The 21,825-nt window shown below is 59.6% G+C and overlaps 1 protein-coding gene across 4 annotated transcripts in view; it reads left to right on the plus strand.

Moving 5' to 3' along the window:
* The window catches only part of TMEM184B (transmembrane protein 184B), a 43,407-nt gene extending 23,074 nt beyond the window's left edge, over positions 1–20,333 (plus strand). The window contains exons 3-10 of one of the 4 annotated variants that reach the window (XM_045083875.1): positions 520–685; positions 10,322–10,475; positions 10,998–11,073; positions 13,875–13,966; positions 14,819–14,988; positions 15,341–15,535; positions 17,073–17,093; positions 17,916–20,333. In XM_045083875.1, the coding sequence (XP_044939810.1) occupies positions 520–685; positions 10,322–10,475; positions 10,998–11,073; positions 13,875–13,966; positions 14,819–14,988; positions 15,341–15,535; positions 17,073–17,093; positions 17,916–18,157 (1,116 nt within the window). In that variant the 3' untranslated portion in view covers positions 18,158–20,333. The remainder of the gene's footprint in view (positions 1–519; positions 686–10,321; positions 10,476–10,997; positions 11,074–13,874; positions 13,967–14,818; positions 14,989–15,340; positions 15,536–17,072; positions 17,094–17,915) is intronic. The other 3 variants (XM_045083877.1, XM_045083876.1, XM_045083878.1) reach the window with 3 other exon arrangements.
* Positions 20,334–21,825: the final 1,492 nt, after the last annotated feature.

Here is a 21,825-nt window from a genome sequence, read left to right on the forward strand (position 1 = left end):
TCACTGTAGCCACTCACTGGGGAAGCGCTTCTGCCTTCTGGGGAAGCAAGGGTCCCTTCTGTCCCTCACACGGGGTGGATGCTGCTGCCCTAAAACTCCGGGGACAAGGCGTCAGGAAGGCTAGGGTGGTGGCAAGGAGATCTGCCTTTCCATCGAGGGCCTCCTCTGTGCCGCTCGCCCCAGGTTCCCCAACTGGCTGGGCGCACAGGCCCTGGGGTGCTTGTTGCATTCCCAACCATGCTTTCCTCGGATCTGAAGAGTCCTGGGCCTGGTCTCATGGCCCCCATGTCTGTGACGCTGGCCTGGGCCCCCTGAATGCACCCCCGGGTTTGTGGTGGGAGCTCCGTCGCCGAGGAGGGGTTGGGGCTCAGGGCCGAGGACTGGTCACGGCACCAGGTAGCAGCAGAGGCGAATAGCAGAGTGCGACTGTCCCCTTGGCCGTGGAGTACAGGGGTGGCGGGTGGCAGATAGGCTGCCGTGGGGGGCTCCCTGGCTGAGCCCACCCCTATCTGCCCGCAGATCTACATGCACCTGCGCTGCTACAGCTGCCCCAACGAGCAGCGCTACATCGTCCGCATCCTCTTCATCGTGCCCATCTACGCCTTCGACTCCTGGCTCAGCCTTCTCTTCTTCACCAACGACCAGTACTATGTCTACTTCGGCACCGTGCGGGACTGCTATGAGGGTAAGGAGGGTGTGCGGGCTGGGCTGGGGTGCTGGGGAGCTCCGGGTGGGCCTGGGAGCCAGGAGCCCCTCAGCCCGGGCTGTGCCTCGCTTCTCTGTCCACTTCAGGGTTCCCGTCTGGACCCCCGCATGCAGGGGACGGCCCATGTGTAGCACTTGACCACCAGGGCTCCCATGACACTTTTAGGGACGCTGGCAAACAGGGAGCCTCCCCCTGTGCCTCTTTTCTCAGTTTGGTGTTTCTGATGGGGATGAGCAGCAAAGACTTTGTATGTAGACAGAAACCCCCGGTTCCATTGTGTAATGGTTAGCACTCTGGACTCTGTAGACAGGAACCCCCAGGTACAGAGGGGTCAGAGGCTCATCCGGGGGCCTAGGGCAAGGCAGTGGCAGGGGTGAGAGCAGAACAGGCCGGGAGCCCACATCAGCAGAGCCAGGCACTGGGTAGGTGCTCCCTCAGTCCAGGATTTCTGAAAGAATAAGGGCCTTGATCACACGCCGCCTGCGCCCCTGCCAGTGCGGGTGGCCGCCTCAAATTCCCAGCTTGGCTCTGCCGGGTGAGAATGCTGAGGCCAGATGGGGCCCGGCTCTGGGCATAAGGGGGGGCTCTGATGCCTGATGTCCCTGGAAGCAGTCAACAGAAACCTGGGTTCCTGAGGAGCTGCTCACGCTACTGTTGAGAATCCTTTTCTAATCATGTGCCAATTGCAAGTGGGGGCCCAGAAGCGGCCTCTGCCCACTGGTTCCCTCAGAAGCGCAGAGCTGTTCCCTGCCAGGGGGAATCCTCTCCTGTGTGGTCTAGGGGCAGGTGTGGTCTCCCTTCGCTGCGGGGCCCCACACATCAGAGTGCCTGCCAGAAGTGGGGTGCAGCCGGGGGAGTGTCTGTACCGTCCCCACTCTGCCCCAGAGGCAGCAGCAGACGTTTGGCTGGGTACCCCCTCCCCACCCTGGCTCCAGAAGCCTCTTTGTTCAGGCTCCGCCTGTCCCAACCTTCCTCTTGGTCCACTTAGAGGTCCTGGTAAGAAGTCTGCCTCCCTGCTAAGCATGTGTCCTAGCAACACTGTTATTCCCCCCCCCCCCCCGCCCTGCCTCTCCGCAGCAACCAGGCAGTTCACAAATGGCACCAGCACCAGCACCGCAGCTGCGGGAATGGGAGTTCAGGCTGCCCCGCAGTTCACCAGCTTTTCGTGTCCCAGTTGGTGGGCTTGGCCCTTGCCTTGCCCCTTCCTGCAGCTCCGCTCAGCATTTGGGACCCCCTCCCCTTGCCCTTCCATCTACAGGGCAGAGTAGGGGATGGAGGGCTTCCCTTAAAATTCAGGAAGAGGACCCCCCTTCATTCCCCTCTCACCGCCCCCTTCTTGGTGTCTGAAGACCCAGGAAGGGGCAGAAGGGGGATCAGGGGTCAGGTTGTGCCGGAGAACCCCAGTTTCAGAGCCAGGCAGCCGGGCTTTCACTGGGCACTGAGCAGACATTTGTTTTTCTCTTTAACAAAATTATAGCTAACATTTTACTCTCATGCAGACACTAGTGCATGCAGTTGAAACACAAAATCACTGTGACTCCTCCTCACTCCCAAGTTCACTGCATTTTCAACCCTTTAAATTTTTTTTTTTTTTATTCTTAGAATAACCTAAAAATATGCTTATACTATTGGTTCTCAATTTTTCAATTTCAGATAGGGCTCCATAGTGACCTTTGATTGTAGAAAGCTTTGACTGGGTATCTTACCCCAATCTCTCACTCACACACACACACACACACACACACACACAAATTCTCTTCATCTTTTCATCGTGACTAGACCACAGTTTTTTCTCAGTCTGCCTTCAGTGTTTACACTGTCACCTATCTGTAGATACTGATCAGAGCTGAGCCCTGTAGTGTCCCAGGCTAACATTCCCCTGCATCACTTTTTCTTTTCCTCTGGCTATTGCTTGCCTTGCTTTTTGGTTTGCTCTGCTTTCTGTGGATCTATCATTAATTTCTTCCCAAATGCTTCCATTGACTCCATGAGAGAAACCTTCCTCCGTGCCGTCAGACACACGGGCGTATCTGCTGGCTCCGGGTCTCCCCCAAGCCCTGCTCTTCCCGCTCTGGTCTTGACTGGCTGCTTTCTGGCCTCTTTTACTGCTCGGCTCTTGTCACCACCACTCTGGGATGCCTGCCTGCCTCTCCTGTGCTCAATCACCTGTTCCCTGGATGCCTTTTTTTCCTTGTCTGTGGTTTGCTCTCCCTCTTATGGTCAGTCGTATCTTCCAGGAGCTTCCTGGCAAGAAGCGTGCGTGAGAGTTCTGGTTTTTCATTTTGCAATCTGAAAATTATCTGCAGATATTTCTACTCTATTATCCTGTTTGGAGTTTCATGGGAATCCATTTCCAAGTTGGAAGTCACCCCTGCCCCTGAATTTTGAAGGCAAGTTTTCCCCCGTCTTTTAGCTTCCAGTGTCATTTTAGGAAAGTCAGCTGGATTCTGATCCTTAATGCTGGTATGTGACCTGCTCTTTGAGGATCTTGCCTTTACCCCCAGTGTTGTAGAATCCCCCAAGTGGTGGGTTCTTTATTCCTCATGTGGAGCACCCCGTGGGCCCTCTCCATGTGGAAGCTCCCGCCCTGAGGTTCTGGGAAGTTTTCTTGTGTGTTTCTTTCATAATCTCTTCCCCTCCACTTCATCCTGCCATTCGGGAATTCCTGTTGTAGGTCGTTGCACTTCTGAATGGAGCTGAATTTTCCACCTCCTTTTTTGTTCTGCTTCTCAGGAGGGTTTTTTGTTTGTTTGTCTGTTTTGAGCCCCAGTTGTTGGTACTGGGCGGAGTATCTCCTCTCTCTGGGGATGCTGAGTACAGTTTTCTTCTGCTCAGCCTTATCTCAGCCTCCTGAGTTCCTTTGGTCTGCTGGCTTTGGTCTTTGACCTTTGTGTCAGAAATTCTCCTCAAATGTCTAGTGTCCTTGGCTATTTTTGTGTTTAAGAATGGGGCTCAAAATGGCTGAGCCTCCCATTCGGGTGATGGGGCACGTGATATGACCCCGCCAGTTTCGTGCAGCGGTAAGGGTAGGTACGCAGCGAGGATGTTTTGACTCTGAGTCTGTTTCCCCGGAGAACAGTGTTCTCATCTGCAGGCTGAGTGGAGGGAGCGGTTCGGCCATGGGACCCAGCATCTACCCTTTCGCATCTGGGCCTCATGCACTCGTGCATATGACCTCATTGCGCTCCGCTGAGCCATGTTCTCCCAGGACAGAACCGTCTACACCTGTTTTAGGAGTGGAAACCCGATAGCTCCACATGGAGACTTGGAGCTAAGGTTCCCATTTGCACCCTTAGCCTTCTGGATGTCCAGTATGTCCGGTTTGGGGCTTTCCTGGGGATCTCATTGGCTCCCTCCCTTCCTGAGTCCATGACCACGTTGCATCTTCTGGAGTGTGGTCAGCATCTCTGGTCTGCTGCCCCTGGTGCTGGCTCCTTGTGCGCGAAGGTTTGTACCTCCCCCATTTGTTTGCCTTCCAGCAGGGCAGTGGGGGAGCAAGTAACACTAAACCCTGCAATTTGGTGGCAGGATTGCTGTCTTCTAAGGAGGGGCTGAGTCTCAGAGAAGTTTCTACCATCTGGCAAGGTCTGTAATCCGTGTGGTGCGAGGACGGGCCATCGGGGCAGGTCAACAGGAGGGCGGACCGAGCCCCTGCATGCAGGTGTCGCGTATGATCATGCTCAGGGCGAGGGTTAGCCCCTAGAGCTGTCTCTGGGACAGCCCCAGGGAGCTCTGTGATCAGAGGGGTGCATAGGGCTGGAGTTCGGAGGAGGGAGACTGACTGCACTGTCGCCTCACGCAGGAACTGTGTTGTGAATGCTTTTTTTGTGGTGTTCGTTTTCCCGCATGTTTTTCCTTACTCTTAGCTCATTCTCGCCTCCCAGTTACTGGTGGATGTATTACCATCCTCACTTGTACTCGTGAAGAAAAGACCGAGTTGGCTAAGAAACAGGATTACCTAGAGAGTTGCTGCCAGAGGCCAGACGCAGCCCTGGGTCTCTGGGTCCCCAGAATGGCTCGCATCAGGCCGGGTGGAAGAGGGCAGGCCTGCGTCGTCCCGTGGAGGAGCACGGGCTCTGTTAGGAGGGGGAGTTTCCATGAAACAGGTAAAAGAAGGGGGCTGCCTTCACCTTGCTTCAGATTTTGGACAAACCTCACTGCCTGGAATCTGGCCCAATGTGAAGCACCGTCTGAGGCAGAGAGACAGGACAGCGGGGGTAAACGGAACCCAGCCGAGTGCCGCAGACGCAGGGCCGCACGGGCCCCGAAGGCCCGGGTGCTGCTGTGGGCCCCGGCTCTGACCGCGCAGTTGGTCGGAACGAAGGAAGGTATTGAAAGGAAACCAATCAGAAAAGGCATCAGAACAGTGATCTGGGTGACAGGGAACAGCAATAGGTAGGATCAGTGAGGGCAGACAGGCCACGAGGGAGGAGGGATTGAAGCAGTTTGGGGCAGAGCCTGGCCCACCAGGGCTGTGGCCCACTGTGTCCATTGCTGTCCCTGGTGATCCCAGAAAAAGAGAAGGAAGCTTGTTCTGAGGCTCCTATTCACTGAGTACAGAAGATCTCTGTCCAAAGTAGTCAAAATTAAGTTTTCTGAGCTCATCCTCGAGTTACCTGCCACATAGAATGCCCCCACGTCTTCTGAGATAACCGAAGTATTTGTGGGCAGCCGAGAAGGCCAGGGCTAGGGGCCAGCTGTAGGTGCAGAAGGTGTGTGGGGGGAGCGAGCTTGGAATGGCTAGTGGCCCCCAGGGGCCAGGCCACTGAGGTTCTACACCCGGAGTGTGGCACTTGGCCAGGGTCCAGGGAGGGGTTATTGAATGAACAGACAGGTGTCCTTGATGACCTGCTTGTGAGGACTTCTGACTCCGGGAGCTGCGGGCAGGGACAGCTGGAGTGCACTTCTTGGTGGATCCTCTCTGAAGCCCTTGGGGCTCCCCGGGGCTGTGCTATTGCGGGTGCCTGTTGTGGGGGAGGCTGACAGTCGCTTTGGACTGTCCGGGAAGTCCGGGCAGCTGTGGGTTAGAGATGTTGCCAGTGAGGAAAGAAGTCCTCAAGTGTCAGGGTCAGAAGGGACCTGTAAAGACTCAGCCTCTCTGCTAAGAGGTCCCCCTGGCCTCTGATGGCATGCTCCCCCTGGCACAGAGCTCACTAGCTTTCATCTCTGAAGACGGCCTGTTGGCAGTTGTTTTTTATATTAGGCTGAAGGCCTAGGGTCTACCTCCAGGACCAGATGGGTCCTGTCTGATGCTCTGGACAAGGTCGTGCCCCTTCTGTGAAGACAGTAACCCTGATGTCTTTTCTCCGGGCCTCAAGGCTCTAGTTCGATGCTCATTTCATCTCCCATTTTGGTCAGTTGCTCCTGATTTTGTGCATTTGTTTCTAGTCCATTTAAGATTTGGTATCTAGGGGGTGCCTGGGTGGCTCCGTTGGCTAAGCGTCTGGCTCTTGGCTTTGGCTCAGATCATGATCTCAGGGTCATGGGATTGAGCCCGAGTTGGGCTTGGTGCTCAGTGGGGAGTCTGCTTGAGATTCTCTCTCTCCCTTTGTCCCTCCTCCTCTCCCCTCTAAAATAAACAATTTAAGGTTTAGTATCTAGAATGGAACAGAAAATTCCATTGTCCAGAGCAGGAGAGAGAGACAGAAGGATCATCCCTTCCCTTCTGGATGCTCCCCTCTAAACGGGAGGGCCTGGTCGGTGGGTCCCTTGGACACTCATATATCCCTAGGGCCTAGCACAGAGCCTGGCACACAGGCTGTGGTTAGTACTTAGGGAGGCAAAGAGTCATTCCATGTCTCTGGGGCCTCTCGGGGGAGTAGCCCAGAGCTGTGGTCCGAGGGGCAGTCAGGCACCAAGCTGCTAACCAAGAACCGCACTCCACCGCTGTCCACCGCTGGCCTCCAACCCAGCGGGTGCCGTCTTCTCATGCCCGGGCCGCATGTCTTCGTGTTTCTTCCGAGGGTGTGCGTTGAGTTGTCTGTTGTAAACAGCCTTGTTGGGGCGGGGGTCGTGTTTTGCTTGGCTCAGTAATTTCCTGCGAGGGGATCGATTTGTCCAGATGGTCAGTGGGTGCTGGTGTGGGCTGTTGGAGTCATCTCCAGGAGACTCGTACTTTGTCTCCCTTCTCTGAGAACATGTTACTGACTCACCGATGATTCTTTAAAGGAAGCTGTCAGCCAATCGATATCTTATCGACGGGCTGGGCCGGGAGAGCTGGGAAAAGTCCAGAACCTTGAGCTGAGAGATACGGATGCCATGGGATGATTCTGGCCAGTTGAGTGCAGAGCACGACAGGGACAGACTGCTCAGCCCTGTAACTCAGGAGGGTGCTGACGTGTGTTGTGACGCAGGAGAGGATGTGAGCTCAGGAGTCAAGCTGCTCACGGCAGTGGCTTGCAAGATGGCCTGGCTTGGGAGAATGGCTCTGGACAAGGGGAATGATGAACCTTGGCCCCTGGGGCTTCTCTTGAGAGGTCCGTATTTCGGGACTTGTGTCTGGTCCGCGCAGCCTGCGGAAGGATGGGCTCTGCGGGCGAGAAAGGAGTGTGGGCCTCTCCAAGCCACACCCCGAGTTAAGGCCCTCCAGGAGTCCGAGGCAGGCTGGCAAAGAGTTGGCAATCTGGAAAGAACACTGGGTACTGCGGCGTGGGTACTCCGTGTGAGCTCAGCCTTAGCGAAGGAGTCGCACTTCGCCCTTGTCCTCAAGGAAGGAGCTGCTGTTACCCCGGCCTGCAGGTAGGAAACCGTGGCACAGCACACTTAGGAAGCAACGGAGCCACCATCCACACCCGCTGGCAGTCTGGCTCCAGGGTCTGGGGCTTCCCTGCTTGGTGACGCTGCCCCCTTCATACGGGAAGGCTCGGCCGGATCCACGGCGGGGTCGTGGAGTGTGGAGTGTGGAGTGTGGAGTGTGGAGTGAGCCTGGCTCTGGACAGGGGAGAGGGGGTGTCTCAGCAGGGCCTGCCCCTGAGCCTCAGCAGAGGCCCCAGAACATGCTAGCATGGGAGGTGTGAGAGCTCCCGGCGCATCCTGGGAACTTCCAGAGTGGTGTTATATCATGCGGATGTATGTGCATATACATAGAGATGTTATGTAGACACGCAGACACACACATGTGTACGTATGCATTTATTCTGGCTGTGTAATCACCCAGACTAGTGTAAAACGGCCATTCCTTTTGTTCACGGACAGTGTAGTCCAGGAACGTGGATGGGGCACCGTGTGGGTAGTCTGTCCCTGTGCCCTGCTGTCTGGGCCTCCACAGGGGGACCCTTGGCTGGGGGACCCCCAACTGGGGGCGTGGCGTCCGCAGTCTGGTGCGCTTGTGGGTCTGGCACTTGTCGCTGGCATCATCAGCTGGGGCCTCCGGTCCTCCCACCCGAACCGCTCTGGGTATTGTCTCCACGTGGACTGGCTTGGGCTCCCTCGGAGCAGGGGGGCTACAGCCGAGGGCAGGCGTCTCAAGAGAAAGCAGCAGAGGAAAGAGGCCTTCTCGAAGCCCAGTGTCAGAGGTCTTGGAGCAGCACCTGTGCTGTAGTCACCCCGGGCTCCCCGGGGGGGGAGGGAGGGAGGAAGACCCTATGTCCCCCGCAAAGGGGAGCCAGCATCCCAGGGTGTGGCCGTCTTTGGAAGGTACCACTGGCCACCCTGTAGCTGGAGCCAGCTTGGGACGGGCATGTCCATCCTACTTGGCCTCGTGTGGTTTCCAACAAAGGTGGTCAGCAGGCTGACATCAGATTTGGTTTGATGCCTCCTCCCCGGCCCCAATGCCCCATAGTTCTGGGCACTGAAGAGTGCTTTGGAGCTCAGTGGAGACTGCCGCAGTCCCCACGTTTCCCGAGCTGCTTCCGGGCCAGGCAGGCAGCGTCCACAGGCCCCAATGGGGGACCCTGGCCCCTGAGGAAGACCAGCAGATAAACAGTAGTAGCCCCCTAGTGGGCGCGACTAAGGCCAGCCACTCTTCTGAGTACTTTGGGTACTCAAACCTCATACCCCCTGACAGGGTAGATGCCTCTGTTGTCTCCATCTAACAGATGAGGAGACTGAGGCACAGAAAGGCTCCCAGCTAATGGGGGGCAAACCCTCTACTACATCCGTAGACAGTCAGTCACAGCACCGTGTGGTAGGTGCCGTGGGTCATGCTGAGATGGAGTGCTACCTGGAATCCCCGACCTTAGCTGGCAGGTGAGCCCCTGATAGGTTAGGTATACCACACTGCATACATACATACTCCTTCCCAAACCGCTGAAGGCCCGCTTTCACCCATAGATCTGTCGCCGGGATCGCGTGCTCTCCAGCTCAAGGTAGCCCCGTGGTCGTGGTGTGCCAGGTGTGTGCCGAGTGCTGTGGCCATGCTCTGGGGAGGAGGTGGGCCGCCTTCTAGGGGCTGCAGTCCCGTGGGAGCAGTCAGGGATCATGCTAGCCAGGCCCCGGGGCAGGAAACACGGCCCAGCATCTGTAGGTCAGCTGTTCCCTGGGTGAGAACATGCCAGCCTCCATGAAAGGGGCCAGAGACTCTCACGAGGTCTCATGGGTTTCAAGGACGCCAGCAACTCAGAGGGAGGGGCCCCCCAGGCCGTGGGACTCAGCAAAGGGAAGCACATGGAGGATGTCATGACCTACGGGGAAAGAGGGGCATCTAGTTCCCCGGGAAGGCCATGTGGGGAGTGGGCCGGGGCCAAGTCACTGTGGAAAAGTCTCGAGAGCCAAGGTCAGGGCTGTACCTGGAGCAGTAAGGGCCTCTGTGCGACAGGGGGGACAGCAGGGACAGATGAGGAGTCCTCCGTCCGCAGGGTCGCAGGTACTCCCCTTGCCCTTCCTGTCCTCTGACCCCACTTGGACCCTCATGCCTTTGCTGCACACTCGAGTTCCCACGCTCTCGGCCTGACCATCCTCCGGTGCCCTTGCCTCCTGGTGGTCTCTGCGGTACTCCTCCTGCTCTCCAGTCTCCCCGTCCTTGCTCCTGGCGTGTCCCCGTGTTCTTGGCACCCTGGAGGCCTCAGCCTTTATCTTGCTGACCCCACAGAAGTCCTCTCGGCATGCTGTGGTTCTAGCGTTGACAACGCACCTCAGTGCTGCCTGTCGCTGCTGCAGAGCTGCGTCTCTGTGGTGCCCTCGAGCCACATCCGGACAGAGCTGGCCCAGCTGCCCCACACATTTGTGCTTGATTTTTTGACCTTCGTCGCCACCCGAGAGCCTCTGCTGGCGTGCGCACTAACCTCCCCCTCTGGGTGGTTGTCCTGTCTCGTTCCTGCTGAACATTTCTCCTGAGATTTTCTCCAGAGAATGTTTTATTGTTTTGTTGTAAAACTCTGATCCGTAAGACACACACGTACACACGCATGCACACGCACACAGTAACAAAGCCAGTAGGTACCGGCTTTGAGCCTCAGAATCTGCCTCCCAGCCCCCAGCAAGCCCAGCCCCGTCTCCCCCTGCAATCTGGAACTTCGTGCTTATCACCATGTGTCGCTTTACGGGGTGACCAGCAGCGTACGTGCACGTACCGCACACAGTGTGACTCAGCTTTGCCTGGTTTGGTAACCATTGGAATATTCTCTTGCGTCCCCGCGGCCCTGTGACCGTGGTGCCTCCACTCTTGTGGCTGTTTAGAATCCCACCATCTGTTTGCCCAGCCTGCTGGTCTGAGTGGTTTTCTCTGGACATCTCTCACAGCCCTGGTCATCTATAATTTCCTGAGCCTGTGCTACGAATACCTTGGGGGAGAAAGTTCCATCATGTCGGAGATCAGAGGGAAGCCCATCGAGTGAGTAGACGGTCTCCCTGGAGCCCCCACAGCACCCTGTTTCCTGGGCCTGAGGGTCTTCGAGCTGTCCTGGTATCAGCCGGACACACAGACTGACCCTGCCCAGGACCTGGCCCTGTCGTGCCTCTCCTCCCTTCCCGAGCGACCCTGTACAGCGCGACCGTGGGGATGGCCTCACCGGCTCTTACTCCTTTTTTCTCCTCCTGTCCCCTCCTGTCTGCCTATTTTTCCCTCTTGTAGTCTTTCCATTCAGCACTTGGCAGGTTGGTTGGTTGTGTCCAGGCTGGTGCAGCCCTGCTCCCTGATGCGCCCCACCCCGGACCTCCCACCACCGCCAGTGCAGACTCTCCCCGAGTGCGTGGCCTCCGGGCAAAGGCTGCCTGAACTCTGTGCCTCGTTCCCAGGCCCGGTCTGCTCTCCCTGGGCTCGTGTGGATGTGCGGGAAGGCAGCCTCCCCCAGCCCCACCTTCCCCGAATCCTGGCTGGCTGCCTTCTAGCCTCTCCTCTGCTTGCTTCTTCCAGGTCCAGCTGTATGTATGGCACGTGCTGCCTCTGGGGAAAGACTTACTCCATTGGATTCCTGCGCTTCTGCAAGCAGGTGCGTGTCCCTTGCACCAGCCCCGGTTGAGGGGCCCAGGCCAGGGTCCCGGAGCCTGGGGGCCGCCCCTGCTCGTCCAGCGGCAGAGGTGGACGTAGGGCCCGAGGAGCCCACCTGTGGAGTTCCCATACCTCGTGAAGTACACGAAGGCCCGGCACCCACGCCCCACGCGTGCATGAGCCAGGCATGCTCCGAGGGGCAGCAACAGGGTCCTGAGGGGGTCTGTGGCGGCCCAGGGCGGGAGGTGGTCCCATTCCTGCTCACTTCCACCAAGCGGGTCTTGGTGTGTGTGTGTGAGAATGAGGAAGTGCAGGGATTCTAGAGTCTCAGCTTGAAACCCCTCCTCGGCTGCAGCTAGAGGTCAGGAGTTCTTCTGCGTGAAAGCTCCACGGGCCTGCCGAGTCTCTGGTCTGTTCCCTATTTCCACCAGCTTCCGGTTTCCTCCGCTGCCTCCCCTGTGGTCTCCGGGAGCTGGGCGGAGGCCGCGCGGGGTTTGTGGTGAAGCACATGGGCCCGGGTGTCCGACCATCTGAGTTTGATTTTCAGCTTTTCCTCTTGACTGAGTGACCCTGGCGAGGTTATGTAATAACTTCCCCGAGCGTGACTTGGTTTCCTTCTTCTGTAAAGCAGGCAGAACGAACGATACTTACCTGGGGGGATGGCACGAGGCCCAGGTGGGGGATGGATGGGAAGCAGTCAGCACAGACGGGCACCGAGCCCACTCTGGTCGGGGGAGGGAGAGCCTGCCCCTGCTGGGATCTCTGGGTCACCAAGAGTAGTCACTGCAGCTGATGACCCTGGCCACCAGAGGGCTGGCCTTTCCACTCCCTTCTGTGCAGGGACACTGCCCGCAGTGCGGGCACACCCACATAGCACCTACCTGGATGGATCAGACCGGTCTACGTCTACGCCACAGGCCAGCTTCCAGCTCTGCCTTCCCTTGGGCGTTCCTCCATTCACAATCTCCCTACTGGGCCTGGAGGCAAAGAGTTAAAAGTGTCCCCGGGTCACGGTGGGTGGGGCCTTCCAGAGCCTTTGTTTACCAGCCTTTCAGCCGCCCTGGGCCCAGCTGTGACTCACCACCGCCTTCTTTGATGGGTATGTTGTGTACAGAGTTTTGATCCCATGATCACTAGCTTGCTAGTCTGGTTATAAATGATTCCCCAGGCCCTGTGAGTTCGGATGTCCTGCTGCTGTTCTGGAAGCGGCAGGGGGAGGTAGTAAGAGGACAGGATTAAAGCAGCCTCTGCATCCCTTTCCCTTGGGAGAGCACTGCTTCCTCTCTGCTGTTTCTCCTGAGAAAGCCTAGGCCAGGGGCCCCCAGGATCCCACTCCCCCGGAGAGCTGGTGCACAGCCATCCTCTGGTCAGCCAGCCCCCTCTCCGCAGCCCCCAGGCTGATGAAGAAGGTCTGGCCTGGAGCTCTGGGCCCCGGGGCTGGGTTTATAGCTCCGCAGGTGGTTCTGAACCCCCTCCTGGCTGGGGAACCGCTGCCTGGTTCCCTGCCCAGTGTAGGGCTGTGGTTGGGTGCGGGCTGTGGGGCCTGCTGACGCCACCTCTTCTGTCCCTCCGTGCCTCGGTTTCCTCAGCTGTAACAGTGCTTTGTTGGGGGGCCCTTGTGCGCCCAGCTGACCAGGATGGCGGCGGCCTGTGGGCAGGCCTTTAATGCCCCCGCCTCCTCCCTTTGCCCCAGACACTGGTCCCGCTCCCTCAAGGTGGGTGGTGGGGCTGGGGAATTTGGGGGGCTTTCTTGGTGGCAGCATTGCACCTCTGTGCTCCATCACACGTGCTTCCATGCACATCCCAGGGCCCATGGGGACACCCCACAGACTGCACTCGGGTCCCCAGTGGGGCAGAAACGTTGGGGTCAACGGCTTACTTCCTCTGCCCCAGGGTCCTTGCCTGACTTGGAGCCACAGTGGCTCAGCCTTTTCAAGCTGCTCCCCAACCACAGAAGGGGCGTTATGGCTTAGACATGATTTTCAAGAACCTGGTGTTTTTGCTGGCTTTCTGGGCACTGTGGGTTGTCCTTGACTTTACTGGAGCCTCTGGAGGGCGCTGTAAGAACCTGGTTTAGGAATTCTTCCAGTGGCTGAGCTGAGCTGGCCAGTGGAGGCCTTCATTGAACAACAGACGCTGCTGTGGTCTTCAGCCCTGCGATGTGGGGCTGGTTACATCTATTTGTTAGTGAGGTGACCGCTCAGAGGCTACGTGACCGCTCACTTGACCTTCTCCAGATGGTAGCCGGTGAGGCCAGGATTCAGATTCAGATTCAGGATCCCAGACCTTGTGCTTTGAGCTGCCTCCTTTCCTGTGCTCCTGGAGGTCCCTTCCAGCCCCAGTGGGACCCCACGGGTGGACACAGGAGGACAGGAGGCAGCTTTGAGTAGGGCCCTGGCCCCTTCCTGCTGCCCTCCATCACCAGCATCTACCCCCTCGCCCGTGTCTGCCCTCGGCCTCTCGGTCTCGGTAGGAGCGCCTCCCTCTGCTTGTCCCTGGCGTGTCTCTGGCACATTCCTCCCGACCCCTTCTGTGAGAAGCTCCCCAGCGGGCTCCCCCGCCCTGCGCTCGGCCGTGCCCCCAGCGGCCATCCTTCGCCTTCCTCCTCCCGTCTGCTCGCACGGCCGCTCTGCACAGCTGTCCCTTCACAGCTTCTGCCTCCCCTCCACACGCAGTCCCCTCGGGACAGGACATCAGAACACCCCCCACCCCAGCATCCAGCACAGGCTCTCCTGGCCAGAGGAGGGGCTCGCCACACAGTTTCTTTGTTCATCCCCGACTCTTGACCTTCTCCCCTGACAGGCCACCCTGCAGTTCTGCGTGGTGAAGCCACTCATGGCTGTCAGCACCGTGGTCCTCCAGGCCTTCGGCAAGTACCGGGACGGCGACTTTGAGTAAGCAGCGGGGGGCCCCCTGAGAGGTGGGGGTGGGTGGTCCTGCCCCGAGGCTATGACGCCCTGCTTTAGGGAAGGAGGTGCCTGCAGACTGGCCCCACGCCCCTGACCTTCCTCTGAGGGGAGGCCGAGGGTGGCCCGTGGCTCCTCATGCCCCCGCGCATCCCTAAGCTGCAGGGCCCAAGCCTGGAGGTGATTATCGTCCTGCTTGGCCCCACCTCTGGCACAGGAGCCAGCCCTCAGCCCTCATCACCCTCACGGACAGCCCACAGGCTGGTGCCTGAGGGTAGTGACCACTCCCAAGGCAGGGAGCTAGAAGGTCAGAGCCCTGAGAGGCCTGGCTTGAGTCCCCGGGAGAAGGCTTCTCCCGTGTGGACTTCTTTCGTTTCGGGGGGCTAGTGAACAGGACCATGCACCCCAGCCTGGTGCAACCTGTACCCCACGGGACAGCCCCGCCAGGGCAGGTGAGCATCTGAAGCCTGGAGGGCGACAGAACTTGGTTCAAGAGAAAAGCAGAGCCAGGCTCTACATCATTCTCATCCCTGTTGCTGGGCCATTGGGCTGAGCCCCCTGGTGCTGGTGGCTTCCATGTCTGGGTTCCTACCAGGAGCCCGGGCACCAGAGCAGAGGCACAGGGCTGGCCTTCACCGTGGGCACACGCTCGCACACCTTCCCTCCGCCCCCTGCTTCTTGGCCACTTAGGTCCCTTCTTCAGTGGCTCATGGAGCACCGATTGGGGAGCCTTGGTGAGAGCCATGGGGGTTGGCATACTGGCTGGGCAGAGGCGGGAGGGAGGCCTTTTGTCCCTCCAAAGGCTCTGTCCAAGCCAGAGAACACTCCCCGTTCCCCCAGTGTCACCAGCGGCTACCTCTACGTGACCATCATCTACAACATCTCTGTCAGCCTGGCCCTCTACGCCCTCTTCCTCTTCTACTTTGCCACCCGGGACCTGCTTAGTCCCTACAGCCCCGTCCTCAAGTTCTTCATGGTCAAGTCCGTCATTTTTCTCTCCTTCTGGCAAGGTGAGCCTCTTCCCAGCCTCTGTAAGGCCTGTGTTGTCCACTGGGGCCTCCTGAGGGGAACGTCTAGGCCCTCACGAGCCTTTCACAGGAGCCATGGGGAACCTTCCGTGGGGCTGCCTCATGGATGGGGATCCAAGGGACCCCCGGTGTTGGTGGCCAGCAAGGAGCTGGCGGGGTGGGGTTTCCCAGACGCCTCCGCTTGGTGCCAGCATCTCAGCCCCCCGGGGCGACCGTGGGCCCCGCTGCCGTCCTTGTTGGTGGGTGTGGCATTGGCGGGGTGGGGGTTGCATGTAGAAGGGGCAACAGGCCAGGGGTCGGCTCCAGGGCCACATGCCCGTGCCTCCTCTTCCAGGCATGCTCCTGGCCATCCTGGAGAAGTGTGGGGCCATTCCCAAGATCCACTCAGCCCGCGTGTCCGTGGGCGAGGGCACCGTGGCCGCCGGCTACCAGGACTTCATCATCTGCGTGGAGATGTTCTTCGCAGCCCTGGCCCTGCGGCACGCCTTCACCTACAAGGTCTACGCTGACAAGAGGCTGGATGCGCAAGGTATGAGCCTGCGTGGAGGTGACCGCCCCCCACACAGCGGGAGAAGCCCTCCCAGGCCCCGCCCTAGGGCCCTCCTGCCACAGTGTCCGACAGGCCGTTTTTAAACAGCTTGCTTTTTACACCTGCTCCTTTGCCTCCTTGTTCGAAGACATTAGCGACCCCGGTTGTACGTTAGGATGCCCGGAGAGGCCTTGCCTGTCCCTCCTGTGCACCCCCCCATCTCCAAGATTCGGCATTAAGTGGTCTGGGCTGGAACAGCTGCAGGGACCTTCCCAGCTCCCCCCAGTGGAGGGAACGGCCTCTGGGTTGCTCCTGGGCAGAGAGCGGATGGTCACGGCGGGCGGAAGAGGAGGCCAGCAATGCCTGCACTGACTTCTCCGGTGGGGAGGTGGGTGGGCCTTGGAGGGTCCTGCTCTGACACACCCACCCAGGAGCTGGGCTGCTGCTGGCTGCCTGCCTTGTGGCCAGAGACGAGAACCCCTCTTCCCAGGCCTTGCGCCGAAGCCCGCCACAGGCCCCAGGGATGGGGTGCTGCAGGGGGACCCCTCGGCCCTCTCCGTGGCTGGAAAGAGACCTGGTGGCCACTAGTGGATGGGCCGGCACTGCGGGCCGCTCAGTTCTTGGGCGCCCAGCTGTGTTCTCCCGACACACTTGGCGGAGGGCTGGCGGTACCCCTTCTTCTGTCTGTGATCGCACACCTACCCGGTTCCAGCCGCCTTGCTGCTGCCAGCTGCTGTCCCCTGCGCTTCCCACTAGGTCCTCAGATCTGCAAACACCCACCCAGTGCTGAGCACGATGTCCCGTGAACCTGGTCCCAACAGAGCCTGCATCCTTAGGAAAGTCACCCTTGTGCCTGGAGCCTGGGGCCATAGCAGAGAACCCTTTCTGGGCCCTCGTGGTTTAAAATGTCGCGTGTGGGAGCTCTGCAGAGGCCCAGCAGACACCTAGGCTGTATCTTCCCACCCGCTGCTCCCGGACCACCAGCCCAGAAAAGAACAGCGTGGCCAGAAACCCACCTCTGGCGGAGACCCCAGCCCAGCCCTCCTGGGGAAAAGCTTGGGGGAATCTATACAGGGCGCCACGCCCCCTCACTCCCCAGCCTTGATTTCCTGTGAAGTGTCACGAGGTTTGTAAAGCGCAGGGCACTGGCTTAGCCATTCCAGCCAAGCCTGAAGAGAAGTGGGGGTGCTGGGCCACGACTTGGGTGTAGAAATGGGACCGCGATCAGTGTCCTGTGCGTCTGCTGGTGGCTCTCCCGTCCCCCTGGATGAGAGCGTGAGCCCTGTGGGAGGGGTCATCCCTGAGTGGACGTGCCGTCCCCCATCCCCATCGCCCACTGGGTGCCGGGCTCTGAGGGGGCCGCTGGGGCTGCTGGGTGCTGGGTTGGGTGGGAAGCGTGTCTGGTGCGGTGTGCAGGCCTTGGTGGTGGGCAGATGGTGTCACTCAGCTGTCTCTTGTCTTCTCTATTTCTCTGGCTTCTCTCTCCCTCCCCTTCCCCACTCCGCCCTGCTTTTGCCCCGGGTTTGGCCGCGGGCAGTGCCAACATACGGCCCTTACGGTAGGTTCTGCTCCTGGTCTACACGTCTGTCCTGCACGTCAGTCGTGGTCACCGTCACCGGCATGTCTCTCTCCCTAGTCCCTTCTCCGTGTTCTTGTCTCTCCCCCGCAAGGCACCCCCAGGCAGCAGAGCTCAGAGGCCCTGCCTGCCAAGGGCTGCCCCCCACCCGTAGAGTTTGCCTGCTTCCATCCTGGTCTCTCAGTGTTCTGGAATACGCCCGCTGGGTTCCAGGGGCACAGTGCGTGTTAATGGGAAATCCATGGCGGAGAACACAAAAGTGGAAAAGGCCCGCCAGATTGGAATTGGAAGACCTGGGCTTGTCCCCACCTCGGCTTTGGATCTGGGTCACTTCTCCCTACTGAACCCATGGAGGGAGAGATCCTTAGAGGAGGAGTTAGCAAGAAGCACATGAGGGCTTCTGCCCTCTCAGAGGGGAGCCAGTGAGGATTTGCAGGGCATCCCACTGTGGGTGCTGGAGGCGGTGGCGGGGTGGGGGGTTGGCTACCTGTACTGCCAGAGCAAAGGGGGTCCCCCGGGGTAGGGGGCAGGGCTAGCTCTGTAGGTGGACCCCTCCCCGACACTCCAGCCTCCCTGAGGCATGCCATTCTCCACCCGGGTCCCTTCCCCCCAGCCACACTTACCAGCCCCCCACGGCTGCTCTCCTGTCCTCTGCGCCCCAGCCAGAGAGCCATTTCTTTGCCTGTGCCTCCTGATGCCCGGGACCCTGTTCTCTGTCGGGTGACACGGCCTTGGGGTGGCGCTTGGTCCCGGGACTGGGGCCTCCCTGCCCCTCACCCCCTCTTCTGGGCTCCTACCCTGCAGGCCGTTGTGCCCCCATGAAGAGCATCTCCAGCAGCCTCAAGGAGACCATGAACCCACACGACATTGTGCAGGACGCCATCCACAACTTCTCGCCCGCCTACCAGCAGTACACACAGCAGTCCACCCTGGAGCCTGGGCCCGCATGGCGCGGTAGCGCCCACAGCCTCTCGCGCTCCCACAGCCTCAGCGGCGCCCGCGACAACGAGAAGACTCTGCTGCTTAGCTCCGATGACGAGTTCTAGGTGCGGCTGCTGGTGGGGAGGACTGGCCCCGCGGCCCAGGGCAGGGCGTGCCCCCCTCCAGTCCCACGCGCGGGCGAGGAGGCAGGCTGGCACAGCTTTGGCATTGCCCGTTAATTTATTGGACCAGAAACACTCACCTGTCGCTCCCAGAGGAATAGCCAGAAGCTGTCGGCCCAGGGAACAGCCCGGGCTCACCACGGGGGCCTTCCAGACTGTTCACGCGTGGCCAGCCCTGCTGCCGGGCGAGGGACGGAGGATGCTGGGGCGACTCCTGTGCCCCTATGGCTTGTCCTGTGGCAGCGGCCTGGTGGGACCAGCTGTGGCCGTGGTGGACCCGCGGCCATGGCCCTCTCAGCCCCCACGTGGGTCCCTCTTTTCCCCCCTGAGACTGACAGCCCCGCCCCCAGCACCGTGCAATACTCTGACCTGGGCTCTTTCCTGCCTGCTCCCTCCCTTGTGTCCCCTGTCCGCGCTAGATTAGCCTCAGCCTTGGCCAGAGGGGCGGGAGGGAACCCAGACGCTCCCCGCGCCCCCTGCTGACCCAGGCTTGCCTGGCATGCTGCAAGGACCAGAGGGACACCCAGAGCCATGTGTCCCATGTTGGAAGGGAGCTCGGGTGCATCTGGGCCCCTGGTTGTCTTCTCCGTGGCTGCCCTCCCTGCCTGCCTCATGCCCCCTCCTCCTGACCTGCTGAGGGCAGCCAGCGGCCCGCACTGCCCTGTCCCTCGGGGTCTTTCTTCTTGAGAGCACTTTGGGCAGAGCCCTTGTTGCTTCCTGGCTGCTGAAGGGGTTGGAGGCTCCCAGCCCCTTTCCCAGGCTAAGCAGTGAGAACCTCCGCAGGGTCCTGGTCTTGCCCTAGGGCTGCTGCTTCCCGTTTCAGGGGAAGGGTCTGAGTCTCCACTTTTCAGACCAGCTTTTGGAGGAGCAGCCCTACGGGAGGGAGGCGAAAGGAGGGGGCGTACAGCCGGGAGCTGAGAAGTAGGTGGAGTGACCCCAACCTCCTCTCCCCTGGCGCCGTATCCACACACGGCCTGGAGTCCTGCCTCGGCTGGCCCTTCGGCCCATCTCTTCTGTGCCTTAGTCACATACGAAAGCTCCCCCGTCCCAGGCCCTCGGTCTGTCTGGCCGCAGACACTCCCTGGGGGCTCCCTCTCAAGCTGCTGGCACTCAGGGGACCCTGCTGCACTGGGCCAAGCACCCTGGACAGGCCTTAGGGGATGGCCAGGATGGCGAGTCCCCTCCCCTCGCTCACCTCCACACCTAAACTCCCGGAGCCTCTGTGGCCAGAGCCCCCAGTCAGGCTGGGCTTAGACTGGCCACTGTCTTAGGAGGAGCCTCCTGACAGTCACAGTGTGTGTTCTGTCTTTCGGAAACCAGAGGGCACTTGGGTTGGGGCCGGGACAGCCTGGGGAAGGTCGTAGGGTAAGGAGGGCCCCACCCTATGGCACCAGAACTTCTCTTCCTTTCCGTTCATTCGTGGAATGAAGTGTGCCAAGGGTCCAGTGGGGGATTACACCCCTGCCGTCTTCCCAGGCTGCCTTTGGCCCTTGTGACCAAGCTGGCTCCCCCCCCCCCCGCCCCGTCCCTGCCCGGGGTCACAGAGGCCTGAGAGGGCGAGCTGGAGGCTGGCTCTTGGGGCCGATCTGGTGGGCCTGGCCAGCTGGTACCAAGCTGCCCAGGAAGGTGGCAGGTGGGAGCAGGCTGTCCCCACTCCCCACTTCGCTTTCATAGATCGCTGTGATTCTCCTTCCAGGCCAAAGTGTGCTGCCGATTCCCTGCCCCCTTGTCTTGGCTGCCCTGGCACTTGCTGGCTAGCATGGTTCGTGGGGGGACACAGAGGAGGGGCTCTGGGGCAGGGAGCTAGTGGCCCCCGGGGAGTCGAGGGGCCGGGAATGGGTGCCCGCCCACTCCACCCTTCCTTCCTAGGATGCATAACCTTTTTTTTTTAATCCCTTCCCCCGATAGAGTAGCTCTTTGTACATAAAAAATACTTGAAAACTGAACTGTATGATGTATGAGAGGACAGAGTCCCCTAGTTTTGTATCTCGTGTATGACTGCCATGAATTCCACCAGAAAGCCGCTCTATTTTGGTCTCTGTGACATTTTAAATGTGTGACAGAAGTGAGCAAATAAAGTAAGAAATATATATATGAGATAATATAGATTGTATTGAAATCTGCTGCCTGTGGGTGAGGTTTTTTTGCCCTTCCTCTTCCCCGTCTCCCGTGTATGTGTTTGGGGGTGGGTTTGGTGATTGTGGGCAGGGGTCTCCTAGGAAACCGGCTTCCTTCCAGGGCACGATGTGTAGGTGACAGGGGAGTGGGGGAATTCACGGAGCCAGAGACTGACACTGGGCTCCGGGCTCGCACTGGACGAACCGTCTCCCTCTCCTCCAGCTGGTGGGAGCCAGGGGCAGCTGTGGCCACAGGGGCCCGCCTTCCCAACCCCAGTGGGTGGATGCCCCGTTCCCCCTTCTGTCCTCCAGCCAGAGGGCCCCCTGCACCTCGAACACCAGCAGCCGCATTCCCACAGGGGTCTCCCATGGGCTTGAAGGGATTTCCAGGCCTTCTTGCTCCTTGCGGCCTATCTTTATGCCTCCCTGAGCCCACCCTCCACTGTCCGACCCTCTGTCCCTGCCCCAAGGGTTAAGGCGGCCAGGTGCCCGGCCTTGGCCACCCACTTTCGGGGAGGAGGGGCTGGCGGGCTGACAGGAGTGCTCAGGAATGCGGCGTGGGCGGGGGGGGGGGGGGGGGGGGGGGGACTTCCCAGCTGACCTTGAAACTCCACTTGTCCCGCCCAAGGCTTCCTGCTGCCCTTTTGCAGGCCTGAGCTCAGCATCCCCGGATCAGGGATCAGGATGACGTGGGCCTCAACATGAGAGGGGGAAAAAGGCCAGTGGGTGCTGCCAACCCATGCGGTTTGACCCTTCCCCAACTTTCAAAGCCAGCAGCTGCCACAGACAGGGCCTTTTCCCTCAGCCTGTGTGTGTGAGTGTGTGTGTGTGTGTGTGTGTTGTGTGTGTGAGCGCTCGCCTCCGCGTGCTGTGTGTTAAAGCTTGCAGCCCCTCGGGTTTCCTGGTGCTTGTCACATCTATGCCTTCTCTGCAGGGAGGCTGTAAGAAGCTAAAGAAACCATAAGAAGTCTCATGGCTAGAAACAGGCACACCCTGATTTAAACCCTGATTTCCCTGCCCCCCCCCCAGACTGCTGTACCCTCCACTCCTCTTCAGGGTGTCCCCAAAGGGCTGGCAGATGGGGAGGAAATTATAGTGAGTTTGGAGCGAAAGAGGAGATACAGTCTTGCCTTTTAGGCCTGCAGAAGCCACTTCTGTCTCGGCCTCCCTGTGCCTTCCGGACCATGGGGAAAATATTTTTTACTTGGCTGTAGAAAGTCAGGCCTCGGTGGGAAAGTGCTGGAAAGATTACTCTTAAATCCGGGAATTTTCCTCTGGGCGGGACTGTTTATTCAGTGAAGGGATGCCAGGGATTTAACCCTACATTTCATCTTCCCCCTGGCTTTGTCTTCCCCTGGGAGGCTCCAGGGAACCAGAAGGAAGAACCGTAGTTTTAGCAAGTCCCCCCAAGCCCCCGCCTCCAGCAAGAGCTAGGGGGAGCCAATGGCCGGGTTTCTTCATTGGCAACCCAGGGCTAGCCCCACCCCTCTCCAG

The sequence above is a fragment of the Mustela putorius genome, unplaced genomic scaffold (genome assembly GCF_011764305.1).
Source record: "Mustela putorius furo isolate JIRA1106 unplaced genomic scaffold, ASM1176430v1.1 tig00000738_pilon_pilon_pilon, whole genome shotgun sequence".
Lineage (NCBI taxonomy): Eukaryota > Metazoa > Chordata > Mammalia > Carnivora > Mustelidae > Mustela > Mustela putorius.